This window comes from Poromitra crassiceps, assembly GCF_964638095.1.
Source record: "Poromitra crassiceps genome assembly, chromosome: 2".
NCBI classification, from domain to species: Eukaryota; Metazoa; Chordata; class Actinopteri; order Beryciformes; family Melamphaidae; genus Poromitra; species Poromitra crassiceps.
Window position 1 is genome coordinate 46,188,611 of NC_139624.1, and position 19,189 is coordinate 46,207,799.

The window sequence follows — 19,189 nt, forward strand, 5'->3', positions numbered from 1 at the left end:
TGCTAGCGGGAGGGAGGACTTACCCAGCATTCAGTCATTGGCTGCTTACTGCTGCTTGCTGGTAATGTTAATCCCATGTCAGAAAAAGTCTCCAGAAACATTCGTTTCTTTTGAGAAAGATTCTCTCCACGGGCGTCTGAAAAGTTGTCTCGAGTCGGATGCAGCCATGAGTTGTGAGGCAACCAGTGTTGTGACTGAACGTCCAAGCTAACGTTAGTACGTCTGGACTGTGAGGACAGCGGAGGAGCTTGTTTCATTCTGCTCCGTCTTGTCTCTATGACCCTACAGTTAAAGCATAGACTCTTGCTTACTCTAAAACTTTTATTATCAACATACATGTAACGTTCGCTCTAATCTAGCTGCTGTGATCACGAGGATGTCCAACTGGTGTCTCATGTTATTGTCCCCCGGAACAACATGCACTAGTAGGAACTAACAATCCTATTGTTACAGAGCGTTTTTTCTTTATTTTTTTACCTTTATTTGTACGGTGTCACTGGTAACACCGGTGTTGTCACGTGTTTATTACCCGGTGGGAAAATTTCCACACCGTGGCATCCCTAGTGCTGGTCTGTAAAGCACTTTGTAAAACATTTTTAGAAAAGTGCCATATAACATTTATTTATTTATTATTATTATTATTATTATTATTATTATTATTATTATTATTATTATTATTGTTATTGTTATTGTTGTTGTGTCTAAACTCTCACACCTTCATTGTTTTTTTTCTGTCTTTCATGTGTTTGCACATGTCCCTGATTCGAGTCTTCTTCCTCTCTCCACAGGATCTGTTCTTCAAGTACTCCTGGAATAACTTTTTGCACTTCCAAGTGGAGCTGTGTGTGGCGTCTATCCTGAACCACCCCTCTGCAGAAGAGCGGCCAATCCCGGGCCTCCAGAACCACGACGGGAAGCCTGCAGCATCGAGCCCCGAGGCCCAGGCGGAGGCGGGGGAGCCAGGCAGGACCAGTGACCCACAGACCTCCATCCACAATGCCCTCGTGGCACATGTAGGTGGCTGAAGCAGCTCGGTATCTTGGACTCATGATGTACTATACCCAAAACAGTCTGTGCCATGTTGTTGTTGTTGTTGTTGTTTTTAACCTTGCAAGATTTTGATGATCTTGCTCAAATATTTCAACGCTCACCTTCATTCCCTCTACCTGTTGAACCGTCAGCTCTTCCAGAAGTGTCGGCTGGTACAGAGAATCCTTGACGCCTGGGAGGAGAATGATAAAATACAGTAAGTTTCTTCTCATGCAGTAGTTGTGTCAGTCTTGACTAATCATTGTGGTTTAAGTCTAGCAGTGCATTCACACCATACACCACGCCACTCTGAAGCTACGCTGCACGTGGGCTGCAGCGATAGTTTCAGCTTCTGTTCTATTTTTCAAGCGTGCGGCGAACTGCACCCGAGCTGCCAGGCATGAAGTCAATGCAAGTTGTGAGCATGGGGAGGGCAGTGCCGAGTGAGGCGCTGAGGAAAAGAGAGTGCTTCTGGTGTGAATGGCAAGGCTCCTGCTCGAAGCGCTGCTTCAGCGTTGCTTCTGAGTAACGCCCCGTGTGAACCGAGCATAGGTTTCTAGTCTGTTCCGATATAGTATTTGATTGATTGATTTTATTATGGATCCAAAATAAAACAAAATACAAGGGATACACATGTATTTCTAACATGGCCCCTGCTACAGGGTACAGTGTGTCTAAATTTGTTTTGAGTGCTTTAAGTCTTAAATTCCATTTTAGAAGTCTTAAAAATGTTGGTGCGCTGTTCTTCTGGTGATAAGTAACCAAGTCATGCAGACTATGTAAAAGGTCTTAAAAAGTTAAAAGTCTTGGTTGATGAAACTTAGAGGCACCCTGTATTAGTATCTAAGGCTGGAGTAACATGCAATTTGCGGTACAGAATCTGTTACCACTGCATCATTTTCATAGATGTATTGCATTGCTGGATCATGAATCATGCATGTCTGTCTAAACTAAAACAACACAGGATTCTTGTGTAGATGCCTTGCATAGTTTGCAGCAACATCAGTGTGTTAAGGATTTTGTGTTATTGTAGCGTTGCAGTGTTGATATTTTGTATGTTGAAAGTAATCCTTATGTTCTGCCTGTGACTCTCAGGGCGGAAGGCGGCACCCGGAGAGGCAACATGGGTCACCTGACCAGGATTGCCAACATGGTGGTGCAGAACCTGGAGAAAGGACCAGTACAGGCCCAGATCGCTGACCTCATCAAAGGTAATCACGTGTTTCAATGGTCCTGACACCAGATAAGTTTCCCTCTTTATTCACTGAAAAGTAAACCTCCCCATGTTGTGTTGTCATCAAGGTGTGGTCTGCTCATTTGCAGAGCTACCAGAAGACTGCAGAGGGCGCTGGGAGAGCTTCGTGGACGAAACCCTGAGAGAGACCAATAGGAGGAACACAGTGGAGCTGGTGAGAGTCACTTCCTCCCTCGCTAATAGCTTTTAACTTCCTGCCAGTTACTTACAACAGACTATGTGCTGGTGCAAACATACAAGGGTACAGTGGCCTGGTTTATGAACTGGTTTGCAAAGTCGCTGCTGCAGGTTTATGAACCTGGCCGCCAACAGATGCTCCCTCTCAGACATGGAAAGAACTTTGATTTGTTTTTAGTCTCTGTGTTTGGAGTACAGCTGTATCGCACTGTGTTGGCACCAGCCATTTATTCAGATTGGACCAACTCTCAGCAGCATAGTGTCAGAGCGGCCCAGAGGAACTTAATGTGACCTACAATCAAGGGTCCCACGCGTCCTGGAAAACCTGCAAAACAGTTGACCAACTTTTCAGTCATGGAAAAGGCATGGAAAATGAGAGAAATAGTAAAATGTCCTGGAAAATCGTATGTGTTGTCCTGGAAAATCATTTTAACATTCTCCTATTTTCCCTTAGCTGAGAATGAACTAGGCTCAGAGTGCCGCACAACAGATAACATTGCCATCTGAAATGGCTACATTATGTTCAGGATCATATTAACGTTCAAAACAGATCACATTGCCATCTGAAATGGCTAAGTTATGTTCAGGATCATATTAACGTTCAAATGGTAGTTTATGGACTAGGGCTGTCGTGGTTATCACATCACCGCGGTTATACACTCACGTCATGCTCACAGCAGACTCAAGCTATAACCGCATCACCGCATGCAAATGAGCAATTAACATGTAATTGATTAGAATTGCAACTTCGCTAATACAACGACCAAGCACTGCACACAAACAATAGCCTATTAACGCTGACAAAGAAGTGTAAATGTCTCTCCAGTTGAGTTGAAAGTGTTGGTAGCAGGGAAACCACCTTTTTACCTGCTCGTGTAGGAAAAAGTCACTCTGAAACAACAAAGTGAATGCAGTCGGGTTGGGGACCCACAACCATGGTTTAGTTGAGATAAAAAGCGCTGCTATATGACGAGGTGAACCAAAATGCTTGCTTACCACAAAAAAAATCCAATGAGGAGCAAGTAGCTGGTGTTTCAAGCAACAAGCTGCGTCTTCCACATCGATTCTACTGAGGAATATCCACACTTTTAACGTAAGTTGAGTTCACTCTGGGTCTGTCTGTCTCTCAGGTGTAATAATCCTCACGGCTTTGTAACAAACATCACAGGCTGTGTAAAAGGGGCTCTCTGATACTTGATCCCCCCACTGCCCCGCTTCCTGCTATACACACAAGAGGCTGCTGATCTCTCCCTCCGTGTCCCTGTCTGTGCCCCGGCTGGACCCCGAGCCGGGAACGAAATTAAATATCACTATTGTAGACATTATGACCTAAGACATAAGATTAATGTCAAATTCAAGCGGATTTGGTAGTGTAGGAAGGACGCAATGCAGTCTGGGCTCGCACACTAAAATAATGGTCGCAAAAATGCAGTCTGAACCCCTATGGAGCGCTGGAATGAAAGGCACTCGCCACTTTCACGTCATTAAAAAAAATGAACCGATGGTTAACCGATTTGAGGGTGTCGGTTTATTCAAAAGTAAAATTAACCGTACATCCACATCCCTATAATGGAGTGACTTCATGGAAACAAGCGAGTTGAATTCACATTTTCACAACACAACTGATTTCCTCCAACTGCTTCTACTGCTTCTCTGAACTGGGTGTAAGGTGCACTTGTTTAACGCCGCCCCCGCACGTCCCCCGCGCGCCAGGGTTGAAAAAAAAGGCGTAACATTTTTTCAAACCGGTAATTAACACCTTGAATGTTATTTTTTTCCCCATGTTCAAAGTAACTTTCAAATTTCGAAGAAAAAGTGACAGCCCTACTCTCTTGGTTATTATTATTCTGTTTGTGCTTCAAGAAAATGCATTTGCAAAATGTTCAGTATAGTTTGTATGCTCTGTAAGATGAGACTTAACTATTTCAGTAGTTATAGTAACAGGAAGGTTCAGTGGCACATCACAAGAGGAAAGAGTTTGAGGGCGGGTTCACACCAGCCTTGTTTAGTCCGGTCTATCGGACCTTTCCCCTTTAGTACGGTCCATAGGGTCGGTGTGAACGCTCCTACTCGAACTCTGGTGCGGACTAAAAACCGCGCTCTGGTTCGCCTTTGAGAGGTGGTCTCGGTCCGCTCTCAAGCGAACTCTCAGAGGAAGCACATGATTTTTTGTGTTGATTTTTTTGGTTATTTCCTGTTTTGGAAGCTCCCGCGGAAGAAGAAGCTGCTTGCTAGCTGTAGCAATTAGCTAGCTTATCTCGTCTCGTTACCAGCGACATCACAAACAGACAAAAATTACTAGTGGCAGGGGACAAATGTGGAGTCTGTAATGTTTACTGTTCTATTGACATATAATTGTCTAAATAAACAGACATAAATTGACTGGTTAAACGACGTGCGTCCATCTTTATTTTCTGACATGGAGTAACTCTGTGTCGCATAGTGCCACATCATCCACAATGGCCGATGGCCTCAACGTAAACTGTCGGGAGGAAGTCAGTATGGCCAATAACAGAATGAGATTTCTGCCCACGTGACTTTGGTTCGTGTGGGCAGGACTAGTGGATTTTGGCCTTGTGAACGCAAACCGAACCAGCTGAAAAACAAAACAATGTATCATCCTCTTCTCTGGCCCGAACCAAGTACCCAGACTTTCTGGTGTGAACCCGCCCTGAGAGAAAGTTTGCAATGTAGTTTTGGAGAAACGTTAAATGTTATGTTTAATTGTCCTTTTTATATGATGAGCTGAGAAGTTTGCTTTATATCAAAGTGAATTCTATTTTGTTTTGTTAGATGGTTATGAAAGACATATTTCAGAGTAGGTGGATTTTTGTGTGTGCCACAATGTTAGTAAAGCCTGCCTGGGAAAGTACTTTTTTCTAATAGGTTTATTCTACACAAATTGCAACATCATGTGTCTTGTAAGCTGATGTGGGCTGGGAACATGGAGTCGGTTAAATAATCCCGTCCACCCTGTGGTCATGTGGCGTGTTTCAGGTGAGCACCCACAACATGCACTCCTCCAGTGAGGACGACGACATGGAGAGCCCCTTCCCCAACGACCTGTCTCTCCAACAGGTAGGACGGGACGCACCAGCATGACAAACATACAGCACCTATACCTATCCATCTCTATCTCCACTAAACACTAGAGTCTAGAACATACGGTACCTATACCTATCCTTCTCTATCTGCACTAAACACTAGAGTCCAGAACATACGGTACCTATACTTGTCCTTCTCTATCTGCACTAAACACTAGAGTCCAGAACATACGGTACCTATACCTATCCTTCTCTATCTGCACTAAACACTAGAGTCCAGAACATACGGTACCTATACCTATCCATCTCTATCTCCACTAAACACTAGAGTCCAGAACATACGGTACCTATACCTATCCTTCTCTATCTGCACTAAACACTAGAGTCCAGAACATACGGTACCTATACCTATCCATCTCTATCTGCACTAAACACTAGAGTCCAGAACATACGGTACCTATACCTATCCATCTCTATCTCCACTAAACACTAGAGTCCAGAACATACGGTACCTATACCTATCCATCTCTATCTCCACTAAACACTAGAGTCCAGAACATACGGTACCTATACCTATCCATCTCTATCTCCACTAAACACTAGAGTCCAGAACATACGGTACCTATACCTATCCTTCTCTATCTGCACTAAACACTAGAGTCCAGAACATACGGTACCTATACCTATCCTTCTCTATCTGCACTAAACACTAGAGTCCAGAACATACGGTACCTATACCTATCCTTCTCTATCTGCACTAAACACTAGAGTCCAGAACATACGGTACCTATACCTATCCTTCTCTATCTGCACTAAACACTAGAGTCCAGAACATACGGTACCTATACCTATCCATCTCTATCTCCACTAAACACTAGAGTCCAGAACATACGGTACCTATACTTGTCCTTCTCTATCTGCACTAAACACTAGAGTCCAGAACATACGGTACCTATACTTGTCCTTCTCTATCTGCACGAAACACTAGAGTCCAGAACATACGGTACCTATACCTATCCATCTCTATCTGCACTAAACACTAGAGTCCAGAACATACGGTACCTATACCTATCCATCTCTATCTGCACTAAACACTAGAGTCCAGAACATACGGTACCTATACCTATCCATCTCTATCTGCACTAAACACTAGAGTCCAGAACATACGGTACCTATACCTATCCATCTCTATCTGCACTAAACACTAGAGTCCAGAACATACGGTACCTATACTTGTCCTTCTCTATCTGCACTAAACACTAGAGTCCAGAACATACGGTACCTATACTTGTCCTTCTCTATCTGCACTAAACACTAGAGTCCAGAACATACGGTACCTATACTTGTCCTTCTCTATCTGCACTAAACACTAGAGTCCAGAACATACGGTACCTATACTTGTCCTTCTCTATCTGCACTAAACACTAGAGTCCAGAACATACGGTACCTATACTTGTCCTTCTCTATCTGCACTAAACACTAGAGTCCAGAACATACGGTACCTATACCTATCCATCTCTATCTGCACTAAACACTAGAGTCCAGAACATACGGTACCTATACCTATCCTTCTCTATCTCCACTAAACACTAGAGTCCAGAACATACGGTACCTATACCTAACACTAGAGTCCAGAACATACGGTAGCTATACCTATCCTTCTCTATCTGCACTAAACACTAGAGTCCAGAACATACGGTACCTATACCTATCCTTCTCTATCTGCACTAAACACTAGAGTCCAGAACATACGGTACCTATACCTATCCTTCTCTATCTGCACTAAACACTAGAGTCCAGAACATACGGTACCTATACCTATCCATCTCTATCTCCACTAAACACTAGAGTCCAGAACATACGGTACCTATACTTGTCCTTCTCTATTTGCACTAAACACTAGAGTCCAGAACATACGGTACCTATACCTATCCTTCTCTATCTGCACTAAACACTAGAGTCCAGAACATACGGTACCTATACTTGTCCTTCTCTATCTGCACTAAACACTAGAGTCCAGAACATACGGTACCTATACCTATCCATCTCTATCTGCACTAAACACTAGAGTCCAGAACATACGGTACCTATACCTATCCATCTCTATCTGCACTAAACACTAGAGTCCAGAACATACGGTACCTATACCTATCCATCTCTATCTCCACTAAACACTAGAGTCCAGAACATACCGTACCTATACCTATCCATCTCTATCTGCACTAAACACTAGAGTCCAGAACATACGGTACCTATACCTATCCATCTCTATCTCCACTAAACACTAGAGTCCAGAACATACGGTACCTATACTTGTCCTTCTCTATCTGCACTAAACACTAGAGTCCAGAACATACGGTACCTATACTTGTCCTTCTCTATCTGCACTAAACACTAGAGTCCAGAACATACGGTACCTATACTTGTCCTTCTCTATCTGCACTAAACACTAGAGTCCAGAACATACGGTACCTATACCTGTCCTTCTCTATCTGCACTAAACACTAGAGTCCAGAACATACGGTACCTATACCTATCCATCTCTATCTGCACTAAACACTAGAGTCCAGAACATACGGTACCTATACCTATCCTTCTCTATCTGCACTAAACACTAGAGTCCAGAACATACGGTACCTATACCTATCCTTCTCTATCTCCACTAAACACTAGAGTCCAGAACATACGGTACCTATACCTATCCTTCTCTATCTCCACTAAACACTAGAGTCCAGAACATACGGTACCTATACCTAACACTAGAGTCCAGAACATACGGTACCTATATCTATCCTTCTCTATCTGCACTAAACACTAGAGTCCAGAACATACGGTACCTATACCTATCCTTCTCTATCTGCACTAAACACTAGAGTCCAGAACATACGGTACCTATACCTATCCTTCTCTATCTGCACTAAACACTAGAGTCCAGAACATACGGTACCTATACTTGTCCTTCTCTATCTGCACTAAACACTAGAGTCCAGAACATACGGTACCTATACCTATCCATCTCTATCTGCACTAAACACTAGAGTCCAGAACATACGGTACCTATACCTATCCATCTCTATCTCCACTAAACACTAGAGTCCAGAACATACGGTACCTATACCTATCCTTCTCTATCTGCACTAAACACTAGAGTCCAGAACATACGGTACCTATACCTATCCTTCTCTATCTGCACTAAACACTAGAGTCCAGAACATACGGTACCTATACTTGTCCTTCTCTATCTGCACTAAACACTAGAGTCCAGAACATACGGTACCTATACCTAACACTAGAGTCCAGAACATAGTCGCATATATTGCCCTTTGATTTTCCCAGGCCTTTTCCGACTATCAGATCCAACAGATGACTGCCAACTTTGTGGATCAGTTTGGGTTCAATGATGAGGAGTTCAGCGAGCATGATGAAAATATCAAGTAAGAGAAGAGTCTCTACACACTACACAGTGCTTTGCCTCTCCTGGCCGTGGGGGGGGGGGGGGGGGGGGGCGTATGGGGAGTAAGCTTTGATCTGTGTATCTAAGCAGACACACTGCTTCTTTATTTGTTGTATTATGTTGGAAATGTTCTGTTTGTTTCATTTGTGTGGTATTATCGTTCATAGTTGTATTAATTTTTTTCTGCTGTAATGACCCAGTCATCCCACAGATATTAAAGTTTAATTTAGCCTTTGTATGAAGTCGGCTCACGTTTTGACATTCTACTGTTTCTCTTTCCCCAGTGCCACGTTTGACAGAATTGCCGAAATAAACTTCAATCTAGATGCTGATGATAATAGTGTAAGTTTTTTTTTTTTTTTTTGCTTTGTTCTTTGATATTTTTGCCAGAATCAGAGTTAAGGGCAAAGTTAACTTAAGGGCAAATCCCACAGTTGTTTATATTTTGGCTGTTAACTTAGTAGGAGTTCAGGTAATACCTCCAGTGCTTTCTTACATCTTTCTCTGTTGTTGAGATATTTGGAAGTCTGTGTTGATTCATCTCTACCAAAGGTTTTGATGCTTTGCTTCTGGACATGTCTAAAATCGAATCATCTAAAAATGCTCAACAATGATCTGAGATTTTTTTTCTTTCTATGAACGCAGGCCAATGCGGCTGCTTTTGAAGCGTGCTGTAAAGAGAGGATACGCCAGTTTGACGATGCTGATGAGGAAGAGGACATTTGGGAGGAGAAGGAGATAAACTATGCAACACAAGTCAAATCTAGATTAAGGTAATTTGAAAAAAAAAACTTTTTTTTAGCTCTCTACTCAGAAAGCCTTTCTCTCTCTTAAGCCCAATTTATGCTTCGTCGCTTGACACTTTTGAAACGGTCTCTCGACAGATATGATATGACGTCTTTAACGACAGAAAAATGTGTCTCTCGACACTTCTTTTGTGTTGCGTACCTGGAGAATCTTGTTATGTATGTCATATTTTGTCGCGCACTTTGATTCGCTAGAGAGAGAGTTCCGTCAGTGTAGCGGTGTCTGACAGGCAGCTTGCCTGGGCGAGCAGCTGACTCCCTGGCAAAAACAGACAGGGCTCGGTGTGGGCTGAGTGGAGGTCTGGAGGAGCGGAGAGAGTCTCTGAAAAGAGGAGCGAGCCGTCAAACCGATGCGGGGAGATACAGATATGAGGGCACGTGTTTCTTTTTGGCATTTAGGACCCGGGCAAGATGTTTTTACAGAGATTTGAAGATTTTGAACTCAAGAAGATGAAAATATTACAGCAGTTAACTTCTCCGGAGTGAAGCTGAGGAGGCGAGACACACTGTTCCTGGGAGGAGGGGGCGGGAGAGGCCGGCTTTTTTTTACCGTGGAGATGACTGACACCTTTTGTCAAAGTATAAATTAAAAACGACTCTTTTATCTCTGTCGAGAGACACTTATCAAAGATGTGGAGCACCCTACCATAAATCAACCTCTCTTCCACTTCTCTCTGCTGTACCTCTCCACCAGGTTTGGGGTATCCCACCCCTCAGAGGGAAGCTCCAGGAGCAGCCTGGAGAATGGCGGCCGGGAGCGAGATCGCGGGTCTGAATCCGACGAGGACGAGGACTCTGCACAGAATGTCTCAGATGGAGGTAGACGGGAGGACGGCAAAGACCTACACAGTACAGCAGAAGTTCTTTTATACTTGCACCAACACTTCAACATCTTGGATCTATTTATTTTCTAGAACCTTGTGCATTTTTGTTTGGTCTCCAGATCCCGGCTGGACAGCAAGTTTTGGGGACTCTGGAGGGACTGCGGCAACCCAAACTCCAGGAGGGTGGGACGGCTCAACTGGGAGCGGAGGAGACCCCCAGGAGACGGGCTGGGCCAACTTCACAGAGTTCCAGCCTTTCTGCGGGTGAGAGTCAAACCTGTTGGCCTGTTCAGCAGCGTAACTGAAATTTACTGACATTAATTATTAATTTGATTTATTAATTTTATTAATTTAGTAATACGGTAATAATAATAATAAACTTTATTTATATAGCACTTTTCAAAACACAGTTACAAAGTGCTTTACAATAAAAACAGGCAAGACAATTTAAAATGCACAATAATAAAGCAGGATAAAAACCACATAAATGACCATTAAAAGACAAAAATGAATCACATTAAAGCAGCTACGAGCAAGATTTTCGATTGTTATTAAACAGTATAATTACAATATTGATGCATCACATCTTACCTATAATAGTAGCTGAGACCAAAGCCGTGTGAATCGGAGATTGCTCCCTTAGATGATTATTAAGTCTGTGTCTGTCTAAACTCGCGTCAACAGGGGGCTCTCTCTCTCCTTACCGCCGGACCGGATAAACCCGGAAGTGAAACCCGGAAGTGAAACGCAGCTGCCTGCCTACCCCGTTCACGCTGCCTAGCAACATACCATAAACAATCAGAACGCCATGCATACTCTCGCGAACATCTCTCGTTATATTCTAACAGGTTTTTTGGAAGTTATTTTGTGGTTATGGCCGAAGTGGCTGCTGCAAACCGTTTCATTTCACTTCCTGATCTTCCCTGGCCACAGACAGACTAACACTGGCCGATTCACTCGGGGTTCAAGCGAGACTACTCTGCGTTGGTCTCGTCTACTATTAGAGGTAAGATGTGATGCATTGATATTAAATTTAGACTGTTTAATAACAATCGAAAATCTTGCACGTAGCTGCTTTAAGAACAGAAAATAAAATGACCTAAAATGCCTAAAATCACTGAAAAGCGGTTTTTAACAGGTGGGTTTTTAACAGTGATTTAAAAGATGAGACAGAGTTTGCGGCCCTGATCTCCTCAGGCAAGTCGTTCCAGAGTCTGGGAGCCCTGACCGCAAAAGCTCTGTCTCCTTTCTGAATTTATCTGGACCTCGGATCAACAAGTGCTGCCGCATCTGATGATCTCAGGGGGTGGAGGGGCATAGGGCACTAAAAGCTCGGATAAGTAGCTTGGGGCAAGTCCTCTCTGGGCTTTATAGGCAATCAATAAAATCTTAAAATCAATTCTAAAAACAACAGGTAGCCAGTGTAAAGTGGCCAGGACTGGTGAAATGTCGTCTTGTTTCCTGGTCCGAGTTAAAATCCTGGCAGCAGATTTTTGGATGAGCTGGAGGCGGGAGATGGATTTTTTGCTGATGCCAGACAGCAGGGAATTACAGTAGTCCAATCGACTGGTAATGAAAGCATGAATAACCGTTTCCAGGTTTTTGGGAGACAGAAATGAACAGATTTTTGAGATGTTTCTGAGGTGATAAAAAACTTTTTTTTTTCTTTTTTTCCCCATTTTTATCCCCCATTAGTGCTATTTTTTTTTTTTTTTTTTATCCTGGTTGCTGTTCCACCCTCTGCCGATCTGGGGAGAGCCGAAAACTGGCTCCATGCTTCCTCCGAGACATGGGCAGTTAGCCAGCCGCTTCTTTTCACCTGACAGGGGAAGCTTCACCGGTAGGACATAGCACGTGGGAGGATCACGCTATTCCAACGAGTTCCCCTCCCTCTGAACAGGCGCCCTTAACGACCAGAGGAGGCACCACATCAGCAACCAGGGTATTGCATGTTTTGGTGAAGGGGTTCCTATATGAAGGAAACCCCCGGGAGGCACGGGGAGAACATGCAAACTCCACACAGAAAGGCCCTTTTGACGACCCCACCCGGGCGGTGGGCACTCGAGGACATGTGGACGGGCACGCATTCCTTCAGCGTTCACAGCGTCCCAGGTGGGAATCGAACCCAGGACCTTCGAGCTGTGAGGTGACAGCGCTTACCACTGCACCACCGTAAGTGGTAAGTGGAAACTAATATTGTGTCTGCGAATAAGGAGACCCAGCGGGAGCATATAAACTGCAAAAAAGATTGGTCCAAGTACAAAGCCTTGGGGCACCCCACAGTGAACAAGCTTTGAAGTGGATCTAAAATCAGCAATACCCACACTAAAACATCTGTCTTTCAGGTAAGATCTGCACCAATTTAGGGCAGTGCCACTAATACCGACCCAGTTCTCAAGACGGTCCAAGAGGATGTCATGGTCGACAGTATCAAATGCTGCACTTATGTCCAGGAGAACAAGAATTGATTTGTGGCAAGAGTCGGCGGATAGCAATAAGTCATTCATGACCCTGAGAAGAGCAGTTTCAGTGCTATGGTTTTTTCTGAACTGAAATTTCTCGAACAAATCGTTGTCATAGATAAAAGGAATTAGTTGATCTGCTTCTGCCTTTTCTAAAACTTTAGCTAAAAATGGGAGTTTAGAAATAGGCCTAAAATTATTAAAATCAGAGGAATCAAGAGAAGGCTTTTTTAACTCATTGAGTGCCAATGACGACGCCTGTCGTCAAAGTAATTAGTAACGTAGAGTGCCAAAGACGATAGCTGTCGTCAATTGCCTTTTTTGACGGTGGGACGTGGATCAAAGCCTTATGTATGTCCTGTACAAATATTGTAGCTATTGAAGCTGTATAACCTATTTTACGGACTCATCAGGTGGCGACAGTGCTCTCCAGATTAGAGAAATGTCCGGAATACAGCCTGAAAAAGCCCCGTGATCAAAGAGAAACCGCTCATGCTGCAGCCCAGAGCCATGTAGATTGCTCTGGCTGCAGCTGACGGTGCCTGCCAACATCAGTCAATCCGCGCACACAACTGAGCTCCTCTGCCTCTGTCTGTCTGTCTGCATAGTTTCTTCACACGATTAGCCGCCAGAAAGGCAGCACCCGACGCCGAAGTGCCAAACCTTTCCCTGCAGTCCGGGTTGGCATTTCCTTGTCGCGCTGCCTGGGAGGCGGCGCACAAAAAGCACTCCGAAAATAGACGCTGGGTGCGTGAGGCTGTGTGTTACTAGTGTGGGGAGGAGTTTGCAGCTGAGTGGGGGAGAGGGGGGTGGGGCACGCAGGGCAGCACACAACTACACCACGTCACTACATCAGAAAATATTAGCTAGAGTCAGTGAAGGTGCTTGAAATGCTTCATTTCACAAAAGGCTGAATATCTCAGCTTCTAGATGGAAATGCCTGTTTTTGCTGTTTTTGACCTATCTTCTCCGGCTGATAACTAAAGAACGGAAAATGGTATCAATAAACTTTTTTTTGCTGATGATACAATAGAGTCTCCTTGTTCTTTTTGCGTGTTCGGTGTTTACATAGTAATATCACACAATATTCTGTGGGCCTCGAGAAATCACTGAAAACGCTCTGAAACTCTGGCACTGGGAGCGTCCGTTCTCCAAAAGTGGCTGGCACTCAATGAGTTAAAAGAGGTTCAACCAGAGCCGTTTTAAAGGATTCAGGAACACAGCCAGAAGACAGAGAGCAATTTAAAATTTGAAGAATGGAGGGGGATACTGTAGAAAAAACCTCCTTTAAAAATGTTACTGGAAAGATATCTAAGGGGCAGATTGAGGGATTCATTTTCATTATAAAATCAGACAGTGCCGATGGTGTAATTGGGATAAAAGAGTGGAACGAAACTGCACAGGGCTTCTCAACAATAACTGGTGAAGCTGGAGGAAAGATGCCATTTCTAATGTTTAAAACTTTCTGGGCAAAGAAGGAAAGAAATGCTTCACATTTCTCAGTGGAGGCATCTACTATCTGGCCCTGGGGAGGATCAATGACACAATGTTGAATAAAATTCTTGGATTTGACCGATTTGTTTCAATTAATGAAGCAAAGTACAAGGATCTGGAATGTTTAACCTCTGCATTAAAAGACTTAAGAAGAGACCTAAGATGCTCCAGGTGAACTGTGAGCTTTGTTTTTTTCCATAAGCGCTCCACCTTGCAGCATTTCTGTTTCAGCACCCAAATGTTTTCATTTATCCAGGGCATCGAGAAACGACTCGATTTTCTGCTCTTAAAAGGAGCGATCACATCTAAAATGGAGGAACATATATTATTAAACTCATTTAAAAGCTTGCACGCAGAGGGAGGCGAGCCAGAGAGCCAGAGGGGGGGGGGGGGGGGGGGGGGTTAAAAGCGGTATTAAATTTAGCAGCAGAGGAAGAGTTACAAATTCTAGATCTAGATTTTGGAACTGTGATGCATGTAGCACAGGGCAACATCAAGTTGAACAAAAGACACTGGTGGTCAGAGTTACAGGCATCCATACAATCAACAACTGGAACAGATATGCCGTGGCATAGTAGTAAATCTAGAGTGTGCCCTCTCGAATGAGTAGGCCCAGTCAAAGCACGTGCAAGATTAAAAGACTCAGTAAGACATAGAAACTCACGGCCCAGGGTGTCGCCAGGGCAGCAGACGTGGATATTAAAATCTCCAGCAATCATAAAACTATCAAATCTTGGCAGAATTGATGACAGTAATTCAGCAAATTCATTTAAGAAGTTAGGATCATATCTGGGTGGTCTATAAATTAACAGGCAAAGAAAAGGAGAATCTCCTTTTTTTTTCTTTTTCTTTTTTTTTCCCCCCCCCTATTTTTTATCCCATTTTATCCCCCAATAGTGCTCACTTGATTTCTCAATCCTGGTTGCTACTCCATCCTCTGCCGATCTGGGGAGAGCCGAGACTGGCTCCATGCTTCCTCCGAGACGTGGGCAGTCAGCCAGCCGCTTCTTTTTCACCTGACAGAGGAAGCTTCACCGGTAGGACATAGCACGTGGGAGGTTCACGCTATTCCAACCAGTTCCCCTCCCTCTGAACAGGCGCCCCTTAACGACCAGAGGAGGAACCACATTAGCAACCAGGATATTACATGTTTTTGTGAAGGGGGTTCCTATATGAAGGAAACCCCCGGGAGGCACGGGGAGAACATGCAAACTCCACACAGAAAGGCCCTTTTGCAGACCCCTCGAGGACATGCGGACGGGCACGCATTCCTTCAGCGTTCACCTCGTCCCCAGGTGGGAATCGAACCCACGACCTTCGAGCTGTGAGGTGATAGTGCTTACCACTGCACCACCGTACCTCCCCTAGGAGAAGCTCCTTTTATCAGGAAAGGAAGAGCTTCAAATGAACTAAACGGTCCCAAATCAATGCTGGAGCATTTAAAACTATTTTTTATAAAAAGGGCAATTCCACCCCCCTTGCCTGTTTGTCTGGGCTGGTTTAGAAAACAATAACCAGCATGGTCATTTGGTGACAGCCAGGATTCTGTGACCATGAAAAAATCGAGATCATTTGAAAGAATAAAATCATTACATAAAAAAGACTTGTTGACTATTGACCTCATATTAAGGAGAGCTGACCGTGCTGACGAGCTGGCAGGAGATGGTGATATGGAGGGCTTAATGTGGATAATGTTATTCTGGTTTTGACAATTTTGATTTATATGTTTACCAACTCTGTTTACACTACTGATGACAGGGATATGACTATGATTGTAGAATACATGATTTTCAGCAGGACCTTCTTTAACAAGAGTAGTTTCTAGCTTTAGAATTGCACAAGGAGTCTGAATATTATTGTAAACCCACTTTCATTTTAGCTATTGTGAGAAAGAAATTGCTATATGTTGACCTAGTTGTATTGCTGACCAAATATCAGCACAGATCACTGACCAACATCATCAAATTCAGCCAAGAAATAAAGGAAAGGGCTTGAATTTTGAAATGGAGATTTTCAAAATTCAAAACTCCTTATTCCTTAAAGGAGAATTTCGTTTTTTTTTTAACCTGGAGCCCTCTCCTCACATTAATTATCTGATGACTCACCCAGTGTTCTCCGCAGCATTTTTGTGCCTCCTACGCGTTGTTTGGAGATCAATAGTGTCCATGCCAGTCCTAGAATTGAGCTCCGTCGACCCATATCGTCATTATATATACCGTAAATTCCGGACTATAAGCCGCGGCTTTTTCCCCGTTTTTTGGCCCCTGCGGCTTATATAACGGTGCGGCTTATCTATGGATTTTTTTCAGCAAAAAATAAAATAAAAAACGGAATTCTCTCTTCTTTAGCACTCTTTCTAACTATAAATCCACTTCTGTTTTAATTTCCTCTCTTGCCCTCTTTTCACCACACCGCGGACACTGTGTGCACTGTAAAAAAAAACACAGGTGGTGTTGTGTTATGTTGTTTTGTTGAAATGTTAATAAATGGGAGCTTCCTCAAACAGCCATCTCTTTCCCGACAATCCCCTCTGTGCACGAACCCTTACATATGGTAATTAAACATTAAAACACAATAAAAAAAAAAAAAAAAAAACATTAAAACACCTGCGGCTTATAGTCCGGTGCGGCTTATATATGTAACAAACAGGCAATTTTGCTGCTGCGGCTTATACTCCGGTGCGGCTTATAGTGCGGAAATTACGGTATATAAAGAAACATCAGACTGCCAATCTCCCCCGGGCTATTTCCAGCGGTATTTACAAGGATCCTATTTCCTCATTTCGGGTCAGTGTCACCAACTCTCGTCAAGTCAGTCCACATCATAGACTGTATGGTCCACAGGCCAGCCGGCAGGAAAGTCTCGCGGGACTTGACGAGAGTTGGTGACACTGACCCGAAATGAGGAAATGGGATCCCTGTAAATACCGCTGGAAATAGCCCGGGGGAGATTGGCAGTCTGATGTTTCTTTATATATATATAATGACGATATGGGTCGAACACGGGAAGAAAACTGTCTATTTACATGGAGAAAGAGCACGCTGCCATGTGGCCCCGATAGAGCGCATTCAAGGACTGGCTTGGAGTACTATTTCGATCACAACAACGCCTACGACGGTCCAAATTGCTGCGGAGAACACTGGGTGAGTCGTCAGATAATAATTAATGTGAGGAGAGGGCTCCAGGTTAAAAAAAAAACGAAATTCTCCTTTAAACAACTGTAGTGCATTACAACATGTTAAAGGTTTTACTGTGTCTTCCTGTAGTGGAACGACCTGCAGTCCCGTTTAAAACTGGTCTCTTCCATTCCTCTGTCGAGTTTTAAACATGCTCTATCTGAAGTTCTTACTTCAAGCTGCTCCTGCAGTAATGTCTAGTTTTACTTTGCCCTTTTTGACCTGTAAATTTTGTTTTTAGGCCATATGTTTTTACGTTCTTGATCCTGTGTTATTTATTACCCTTGGATGTGGTATTTTATGATGTACTTGGTTGTCCTTGCTTTTTTTTATTTTATGTTTCAGCTCTATAGCCCTGTTTTTATGTTTCCTTTATATGTACTGTAATTTATGTTGATTGTAACCTGGCTTGTAATTGCTGCCTTCTTGGCCAGATCACATTCGCAAAAGAGATCTTGTATCTCAAATGTCTTATCTGGTTAAATAAAAAATAAAAAAATTACGACATGTTAAAGGTTTTACTGTGTTTTCATGTAGTGCAAATACAACATGTTAAAGGTTTTACGGTCTTCCTGGTTCTCTGCAGTACGGAGTCGGGTCCCAGATGCAGCTCTCCTGTGGACTCGGGCAGCAGGGACACAGATAAACAAGTGAAGCAAAACCACGAAAAGAGAGGTGAGCGTTCGCCTTGATCCTGAGAGCCTGGCTGTTCCTTAGCTCCTTCTGGTGGAGATACTGAAGTGAGACACAGCTTTGTCTCTTGAACACATTCCCACAATGAAGAACAGAAGGAGCTGTTTTGATGACTCGATTAGGTAATTTTTCCTTGATCCTTCCTTCATGAGATTCAAGGAAAGATGGAACTTTATGAAATGTAGCCTAACCTCTGCCACACAGAAGGCACATCACACCTGGTCCCCTGGCAGTTAATTGTTGCCGCGCTTATTAAAAAGCATAATACCTCTCCATATAATTTTTCTGACTCAGTAAGGGGCATCAGTAAATTCGGCATATAAATTATCCACCAAGTGGCACTTGTGTGATAAGGTCACACATTGGTTTCACACATACTACCGCGGCCCCCATTCATTGTTAATGGAGGGGTTTTCAAAGTGTGGCAGTGTGGGCCCTCCCTTCAGAGAACCTAGGCAGCGCCCCTCCATTATTATTGCCATTATTACTATTAGAGTTGTATGTTCCACTCGGGCATAAAAACAAGTTCCAAAAATGTTGCAAACATCTTTATCCTATATTCTAGGGATGCACCGATACCAATTTTGGCCAATTCCGATTTTCTTTCTAAGAACAATAATTGACAACTTACCCAAAACATTTTTTTTACTTTGCTTTATTAGAAAATTAAGATTGATGTGACAATTCTTATCATTTGCATGAGGTAGGACCATCTCACTCAAACACATCTCAAAATAAAAGTGTTCCAGGTTACTGGACAGAGCTTTTCTTTGTT

General features: G+C 43.4%; 1 protein-coding gene across 4 annotated transcripts in view; it reads left to right on the plus strand.

Moving 5' to 3' along the window:
• The window catches only part of LOC310772427 (serine/threonine-protein phosphatase 6 regulatory subunit 2-like), a 146,514-nt gene that overhangs the window by 115,499 nt on the left and 11,826 nt on the right, over positions 1–19,189 (plus strand). For 3 of the 4 annotated variants that reach the window (XM_083632237.1, XM_083632239.1, XM_083632240.1), the window contains 11 exons: positions 789–1,013; positions 1,182–1,246; positions 2,125–2,240; positions 2,332–2,438; positions 5,459–5,539; positions 8,842–8,939; positions 9,244–9,301; positions 9,605–9,732; positions 10,460–10,614; positions 10,709–10,853; positions 18,308–18,396. In XM_083632237.1, the coding sequence (XP_083488363.1) occupies positions 789–1,013; positions 1,182–1,246; positions 2,125–2,240; positions 2,332–2,438; positions 5,459–5,539; positions 8,842–8,939; positions 9,244–9,301; positions 9,605–9,732; positions 10,460–10,614; positions 10,709–10,853; positions 18,308–18,396 (1,267 nt within the window). The remainder of the gene's footprint in view (positions 1–788; positions 1,014–1,181; positions 1,247–2,124; positions 2,241–2,331; positions 2,439–5,458; positions 5,540–8,841; positions 8,940–9,243; positions 9,302–9,604; positions 9,733–10,459; positions 10,615–10,708; positions 10,854–18,307; positions 18,397–19,189) is intronic. The other variant, XM_083632238.1, reaches the window with a different exon arrangement.